Source organism: Manacus vitellinus, unplaced genomic scaffold (genome assembly GCF_001715985.3).
Source record: "Manacus vitellinus isolate BGI_N305 unplaced genomic scaffold, ASM171598v3 scaffold_102_pilon, whole genome shotgun sequence".
NCBI classification, from domain to species: Eukaryota; Metazoa; Chordata; class Aves; order Passeriformes; family Pipridae; genus Manacus; species Manacus vitellinus.
This window is the reverse complement of record NW_021938808.1, coordinates 848,167-855,754: the sequence shown is the minus strand read 5'-3', so window position 1 is coordinate 855,754 and position 7,588 is coordinate 848,167. Positions and strand designations below refer to the sequence as shown.

The window sequence follows — 7,588 nt, the reverse complement described above, 5'->3', positions numbered from 1 at the left end:
GGATAGGGACAGGGATGGGGACAGGGACGGGGACCAGGATGGGGTGGTGATGGGGTGGCAGTGAGGACAGGGATGGGGACAGGGTCAGGGTGGTGATGGGGTGGCAGTGGGGATAGGGATGGAGTGGCAATGGGGGGGACGTGGTGATGGAGTGTCAAAGCCGACGGTGATGGGATGGCAATGAGGAACTGGGAATGGGGGGTGATGGGGACAGGGAGGGGAATGTGGTCAGGGTGGTGATGGGGTGGTAATAGAGGCAGAGATGGGGTGGCACTGGGGACAGGGAATGGGGGGTGATGGGAACAGGGATGGGGTGACAATAGGGACAGGGAATGGGTGGGTATAGGGACAAGGATGGGGTCAGGGACAAGCACAGGGAATGGGTGGGGAGAGGGACAGGGATGCAGACAGGGGCAGGGATGGGGACAGGGATGAGGTGGCAGTGGGGACAAGGAATGGATGGAGATGGGAACAGGGATGGGGACATGGTGTGGGGATGGCAATGGGCGCAGTGATGGGCTGGCAACAGGGGCAGGGATGGGGTGGCAGTGGGGACAGGGAATGGGGGTGATGGGGACAAGGAGGGACTGGTTTTGGGGCAGTGATGAGTGGAGATGTGCAGAGCAATGGGATGGTGGTGGGGTGGCAGTGAGGCTCACTGGGTGCAGCAGTGGGGTGGTGATGGGGACAGGGAAGGGTTGGCAATAGGGAGAGGGTGACAAGGCACCCCCTCCTCACTTTTCCATTCTCCCCTAGGGCCCAGCCGGTCCCCGTGGTCTCCCTGGCCCTCCCGGTGCTCCTGTGAGTGTCTCCTCTTCCTCTCCCCTTGATTTTGGGGACAAGAAACCCCCAAGGCCCCTTTGGGTGGGATGGGCTGGGGGATGTCTCATCCTTCCTGACAGCTACGGAAGCATGTGGGCACACACGTCCTCATGCCACCATACTGGAGGACACTTCCACTGTCACTGGGGGCTTCAGGCCCAAACTTCTCACTTTATAACCCATTTTCTCCTTTTTTTTTTCCCCTTTTTCCCCCCAGGGTCCTCAAGGTTTCCAAGGTCCCCCTGGTGAACCTGGAGAGCCTGGTGCTTCTGTGAGTCTTGCCACCTCCTGCTCCAGCTGATGTCCTCTGGGCATGGGGACAATGCTGCTGGTTCCCAGCCCTGGCTGTGGCCACACTGTCCCTGCTTTGGGATCCGTGGGGACGGGGCCGGCAGAGCCTGGCTCTGCCCAGGATGGGTGGCAGGGTGACAGGGGACAGCTGTCACCCACAGCATCCTCACTGCTGCCCTGCATCTCTCCTAGGGTCCCATGGGTCCCCGTGGTCCCGCTGGCCCCCCTGGCAAGAACGGAGATGATGTAAGTGGCCTGTCCATGGGGTCCCCCCTCAGTCTGGGGCCCGATGGCCCTGACAGCCCCTCCAGGAGAGCAGGAGCTGCCTGTCTTGGGGACATGCCACCAACCCGGTGTCCTTCTCCCTAGGGTGAAGCTGGAAAGCCCGGCCGCCCCGGAGAGCGCGGTCCCCCCGGCCCCCAGGTGAGGTGGCCCCTCAGGACACAGGGACACAGGAGGGGACACCCCTGCTGTGCTCTGCTGGTGACACCAGGTGTCTGTCCCCTTGGGGACAGGGGTAATGGGGTGCAGGGACAGCCCCCACAACATCTCCATGACCACTTCCCCTTTCCTTCTAGGGTGCCCGTGGTCTCCCAGGCACTGCTGGCCTGCCAGGCATGAAGGGACACAGAGTGAGTCCCCCCTCCAGTGCTTGTGAGATTTAGGGGATGTGGGACCCCAACATCAGCAAAGATCCCTTCCTGACCCCCCACCCCTTCTCTCTTGCCACTCAGGGCTTCAGTGGTCTGGATGGTGCCAAGGGTGAGCCTGGACCTGCTGGCCCCAAGGTGAGGAGTGGTGGCAGTGTCACCCCTGTCCTTGGAATGTCCTCGCTGTTCCCTCCTCCCTCCAGAGCAGGTCCCTCATGTTGTCCTTCCCCCCTCCCAGGGTGAGCCCGGCAGCCCTGGAGAGAACGGTGCTCCTGGGCAGATGGTGAGTGCTGGACCCCTGAGGGGTGTGGTGGGGGGGTATGGGCAAGAGGGGATGGGGATGGGGGTCAAGACCTGATGGGGAACCAGCTCATCCTCAGGGATGCTTCCCCAGGGATTCACCAGGGTGGGAGGGGGATTAACCCCTTGGAAATGTCACTGTGGGCAGGAGTGGGGAGAGACAAGGGGCACAGGGATAGGAGGAGGCTCAGAAAGAGGTAAGTGCCCACCTAGGTGACCCAAACATGTCCTAAATGTGTCCTGTTCCCTCCCAAGGGTCCTCGTGGTCTTCCTGGCGAGAGAGGCCGTCCTGGTCCATCCGGCCCTGCTGTGAGTATTCAATCTGGGCAGGGCTGAGACCCCCTGCCCGGGGTTTGGGGGGGCTGGGGGTCACCTCTCCAACCTGTGGGCATCACTCATGGATGTGTCCTCTCCCACAGGGTGCTCGTGGCAATGACGGTGCTCCTGGTGCTGCCGGTCCCCCCGTAAGTAACCTCAAACCCCAAACCCATCCACCCTCCTCCAGAACCTGGAATCACCTCCAGCTTCTCCAGAGAGAAATCCCATCCCAGCTCCACCACGAATGGGAAATCCTGGATGGCAGCCAGAGCTCTGCTGCCTGGAAATCCCACCAGTGCCAGGTGTGGGAGGTGGGATCCCTCTTCTGACATACAGCCTCTCTCCCATTTAGGGTCCAACTGGTCCCGCTGGTCCCCCCGGCTTCCCCGGTGCTGCTGGTGCTAAGGTAGGACCTGCCTGACCATCTCCTGGGCTGGGAGAAACTGGTGGGAACTGGGAGAGTGGGATGGGAAGAGGACTGAGCATGGCATGGGTTCCCAAGCCCAAAATGCCATGAGCTGACCACTGCTTGGGACAGATGGGGATGTCCCCAAACAAGTCCCGTGGGCATCTCTCCTGGCTTTGCCTCCATGGGGAAGGAGCTGCAGATGGAGGGGAGGTCATCCATGTTGGGGATCAGGGAAACCCTCATGCTCATGGCTCTTCCTCCCTCCTCTTCCTCCCCAGGGTGAAACTGGTCCCCAGGGAGCTCGTGGCAGTGAAGGTCCCCAAGGTGCCCGTGGTGAGCCCGGTCCCCCCGGCCCTGCTGGCGCTGCTGGTCCTGCTGTAAGTGACATCTGATGGCTCCTTGTCCTTTGGCCTCATGTCTTGCCAGCCCCGCCATAACCCTCCTCTTCCTCTTTTTCTCCACAGGGCAATCCTGGTGCTGATGGTCAACCTGGTGCCAAGGGTGCAACTGTGAGTGTCCCTTGCTTCCCGCTCCAGCTCCAGGATGAAGGGCTGTGCTGTTTCCTCACACCCTCCTCTGCCTCTTCCAGGGTGCTCCTGGCATTGCTGGCGCTCCCGGCTTCCCCGGTGCCCGTGGTCCCTCCGGACCTCAGGGTCCCAGTGGTGCCCCCGGTCCCAAGGGTAACGCTGTGAGTATCCCTGGACACCTCCATCTTCTTCTTCCTGGGGTTGGATCCCTTTCTCTGCTCCAGCAAGCTGATGTCCTACCTGGAGGTGCCTCCTCTGGTGTCCTCTGGTCCCTGTCAGGGCAGGGTGGCGCTGGGGGGTGACAGATGCTGAGCACCCTCCTGCCTCTGAGGGGTGATCAGGATGTGGCTCAGGTCTCCCTCTGCTCCTCAATCTGGTGTTAAACAGCTTTTCCTTCTTCTCTCCATCCACCTCCAGGGTGAGCCCGGTGCTCCAGGCAACAAAGGTGACACTGGTGCCAAAGGCGAACCCGTAAGTGATTCCTCAATGTCACCTTGGGGGTCTCGGTCCCTCTTGGCCCCAGCACATCCTGTGGGTGCTCATCCCTTCGACTCCTCCCCCAGGGTCCCGCTGGTGTCCAAGGTCCCCCTGGCCCTGCTGGTGAGGAAGGCAAGAGAGGAGCTCGTGGTGAGCCCGGCCCCGCTGGGCTTCCCGGCCCTGCTGGCGAACGTGTGAGTAGGAGCATCCCTGTCCCCTCCCTGCCATGTCCCTGTCCCCATCCCCGTCCCCGTGCTGTCCAGCAGCTGAACCTTTGTGCGTGCTCGAGGACACCGTGGTGACATCCCCAGCCCCTCCTCAGGCTACTCCCACCAGTGGCCATGTCCCACACCGGCACACCCTTCCCTGCACCCTCAAGCCCCCCGAGGCCACCCCGTGTCCCCACGCTGACCCCTCTGGTGTCCCTCGCAGGGTGCTCCCGGCAGCCGCGGTTTCCCTGGCGCTGATGGCATCGCTGGTCCCAAGGTGGGTGCCCGTGTCTGGATGAGAAAGTCGCGTCATCGGGGCTATGGGGACGCTGAGCATTGTCACCTGTCCCAAGCAGTGGCCAGACCAGCTCTGTGCCGCTGCCACCTCCGGTGACACTGCTCCTGCCCTGCCCCCGGGTGCTGCCCCGCAGTCAGAGTAACCCCTGTCCCCTCTCCCGCCCTTCCCAGGGTCCCCCCGGCGAGCGCGGCTCCCCCGGCCCCGTCGGCCCCAAAGGATCTCCTGGTGAAGCTGGACGCCCCGGGGAACCCGGCCTCCCCGGTGCCAAGGTGAGCGTGGCAAGGGTGGCGGGGGCACGGAGACAAACCGGTGGCAGCAGCAGCAACGAGCCACGTTGATGGATGCCGGCTGTCACACTCCCCGTGCCAACGGAGAAGCTGCTTTCCAGGATGCTCCCGTTCTCTGGAGCATCTCCTGGGATACCTGAGCTCCTGACCCACTTCCCATTCCCTTGCAGGGTCTGACTGGAAGCCCCGGGAGCCCCGGTCCCGACGGCAAGACTGGCCCCCCTGTAAGTTGTCCCCGCTGTCTCCACTAATGTCTCCTCCTCCCTTGGCTCACCGGGGGCTCAGCTGATGGGGCTCTGGCTCCCCCCATAACAGGGTCCCGCTGGTCAAGACGGTCGCCCTGGCCCCCCCGGCCCCCCCGGTGCCAGAGGTCAAGCCGGTGTGATGGGATTCCCTGGTCCCAAAGGTGCTGCGGTGAGTGTGACACACACACCCCCCCCGGGGGGCTGCCAGGGTGATGCTGCACCCTGGTCCGTGAGGGATCCCACCCAATGGCCACTGCCACCACCGGGGACGGTGGCTGTGCATGGGCAGGTGGCTCAGGGGACCCGTCCCGTCCCCCCCCCCGGTGTCGTCACAGGTCTCATCCTGCTCTCTTTTTAGGGTGAGCCCGGCAAACCTGGTGAGAGAGGCGCTCCCGGTCCCCCCGGTGCCGTGGTGAGTATTTGCTGGAGCACAAACGGTCTGGTGGGGGCTCGGCAGGGAGGGTCACCCCTGTGTGAGGTGACAGGGGGCATCACCCCAGGATGGGGTGGCAGGGAGAGTCACCCCAGTGTGGGGTGGCAGGGATGGGGTGTGAGATGGCTGAGCGGTGCCAGGGAAAGCCCCAAGGACGAGGAGGGCAGTGGGATGAGGTGTTTGGGACTCCATCCCGGTGGCTACCGGCAGCTTTGGAGCGGGGACAGCAGGGAGGTGACGTGGCCGTGGGCAGCTCGCCCCGCGGTGTCTCCCGTCCTTCGAAGGACGCCGTGTGGCCACACCCTTGTTTTGGGGAGGCGGGGGCGGGGGGACGGGACTCACAGAGCTCTGCGGGGGCTGCAGGTCGGGGCCGTGCTCTGAGCACCCTCTTATCCCTCTTCCCCAGGGTGCTGCTGGCAAAGACGGTGAAGTTGGTGCCCAAGGTCCTCCCGGCCCCACTGTGAGTATCCCCCAGCCCGTGGCCACCCACGGCCGTGCTCTGCCACCGAAGAAGGGGCTCAGAAGCTGAGCCTCAATACTTGTCCTGCCTCCCCCAGGGTCCCGCTGGAGAAAGAGGTGAACAAGGTCCTGCTGGTGCTCCTGGTTTCCAGGTGAGGGGTGTCCCCTTCTGTGGTGAGGGGCATAAACCACCCAGGGTGGGGGTGATGTTACCCTTTCCCTCGTCCTCTCTGGTCTCCCACTTCCCTGGTGGTTCATTGCTCCTCTTCTTCCTCCCCAGGGTCTGCCCGGCCCCGCTGGCCCCCCCGGAGAGGCTGGCAAGCCTGGTGAGCAGGTGAGTGCGTGGGCGACTTGAGACCCTCCCTGTCCCCTTCCCATGTCCCCTCTCCCAGCCGTGGCTGGGGCGTGTTGATGGGGGGTCCCCCCAGTGATGTGCTTCACGCAGTGGGGGAGCAGTGGGGATCCCAGCCCTGCCCCAGGGATTGAGAGACCCCTGGGGGCACCCTGTGGACTCCTCTGGACCCCTCTGCCCATCCCCACCAGTGCCTCCTCTGACTCCACACCCTCTCCTTCCCACACAGGGTGTCCCCGGAGATGTCGGTGCCCCCGGCCCCGCCGGTGCCAGGGTAAGTTGAACTCTGTGGACTCCCCATCGGTTCTTGGCACCTCAAAGTGCCTGACATCTCCCTGATGGCCTCGGCCCTTCTCCTGCCTCCCCCCTCCAGGGTGAGAGAGGTTTCCCTGGTGAACGTGGTGTCCAAGGCCCCCCCGGTCCCCAAGGTCCTCGTGGTGCTAACGGTGCTCCCGGTAATGATGGTGCTAAGGTAGGTGCCAGCTTGGGAATGTCAGGGTGGTGGGTGACTGTCCCCAGCTTTTGAGTGCAGCTGTAAAGGGCGATGGGTTTGGCTTTGCTTCTTTGGCTGGGGCTGGAGCCAGGAGGGTTTTGCTGTGCTGGGGTCTTGCTAATCCTTCTTTTCTGTCTCTCTTTCCCAGGGTGATGCTGGTGCTCCCGGAGCCCCCGGAAGCCAAGGGCCCCCCGGTCTGCAGGGTATGCCTGGAGAACGTGGTGCTGCCGGCCTGCCAGGTGCCAAGGGTGACAGGGTACGTGTCCCCAGACACCTGTGCCTCCCTCATTGTCCCCTGGGGACTGGATGCATCCCCCAGAACCCTGATGTCCCCACTGTTCCTCTGCTCCCCACCACTTCTGTGCCCCCCTCATCATTCTCTTGGGGCTGGATGTGCCCCCCAGAGCCCCAGTGTCCCCACTGCTCCTCTGCTCCCCACCACCCCTGTGCTCCATCATAGTCCCGTCAGGGCTGGATACGTCCCCAAAACCCCAATGTCCCCATTTCTCCTCTGCTCCCCACTATCCCTGTGCTCCCCTCATCAACCCCTTGGGGCTGGATGTGCCCCCAAAACCTTGATGTCCCCCTTGGTCACCTGCTCCCCACCACCCCTGTGCCCCCTCATCATTGTCCCCTCAGGGCTGGATGTGCCCCCAAGCCAAGGCTGGGGGGAAGCAACGCCCTGGGGAAGGGGGTGCTCAGTGTCACCTCTGTCCTCATCCGAGTGTGGCCCTTGGGAACAGTCTCTCACTGAGACCCCAGCTCTGGTGAGGAGGAGGAGGATGGTCCCAGCCTCTCCCAGGGAAGATGAAGAACCAGGAATGGCTCAGTGCACCCAAGAAAGAGGGAAGAGGGGGCGAGCCCCCGCAAGGGACCTCCCCAGTAACCCACAATCCTCTTCCTCCCCAGGGTGACCCCGGACCCAAAGGTGCTGACGGCGCTCCTGGCAAAGACGGTCTCCGAGGTCTGACCGGTCCCATCGGCCCCCCCGGCCCCGCTGGTGCTCCCGGTGACAAGG

The 7,588-nt window shown here is 63.7% G+C and overlaps 1 protein-coding gene across 1 annotated transcript in view; it reads left to right on the top strand.

Moving 5' to 3' along the window:
* COL1A1 (collagen type I alpha 1 chain) overlaps positions 1-7,588 on the top strand; it is a 16,238-nt gene that overhangs the window by 3,046 nt on the left and 5,604 nt on the right. Inside the window, exons 6-31 of the mRNA XM_029963529.1 lie at positions 1,040-1,093; positions 1,306-1,359; positions 1,483-1,536; positions 1,692-1,745; positions 1,848-1,901; positions 2,002-2,046; positions 2,319-2,372; positions 2,483-2,527; positions 2,734-2,787; positions 3,069-3,167; positions 3,255-3,299; positions 3,380-3,478; positions 3,735-3,788; positions 3,881-3,988; positions 4,227-4,280; positions 4,472-4,570; positions 4,759-4,812; positions 4,904-5,002; positions 5,192-5,245; positions 5,673-5,726; positions 5,824-5,877; positions 6,006-6,059; positions 6,307-6,351; positions 6,506-6,549; positions 6,719-6,826; positions 7,480-7,534. Coding sequence (XP_029819389.1) covers positions 1,040-1,093; positions 1,306-1,359; positions 1,483-1,536; positions 1,692-1,745; positions 1,848-1,901; positions 2,002-2,046; positions 2,319-2,372; positions 2,483-2,527; positions 2,734-2,787; positions 3,069-3,167; positions 3,255-3,299; positions 3,380-3,478; positions 3,735-3,788; positions 3,881-3,988; positions 4,227-4,280; positions 4,472-4,570; positions 4,759-4,812; positions 4,904-5,002; positions 5,192-5,245; positions 5,673-5,726; positions 5,824-5,877; positions 6,006-6,059; positions 6,307-6,351; positions 6,506-6,549; positions 6,719-6,826; positions 7,480-7,534 — 1,647 coding nt within the window. The remainder of the gene's footprint in view (positions 1-1,039; positions 1,094-1,305; positions 1,360-1,482; positions 1,537-1,691; positions 1,746-1,847; positions 1,902-2,001; positions 2,047-2,318; positions 2,373-2,482; positions 2,528-2,733; positions 2,788-3,068; positions 3,168-3,254; positions 3,300-3,379; positions 3,479-3,734; positions 3,789-3,880; positions 3,989-4,226; positions 4,281-4,471; positions 4,571-4,758; positions 4,813-4,903; positions 5,003-5,191; positions 5,246-5,672; positions 5,727-5,823; positions 5,878-6,005; positions 6,060-6,306; positions 6,352-6,505; positions 6,550-6,718; positions 6,827-7,479; positions 7,535-7,588) is intronic.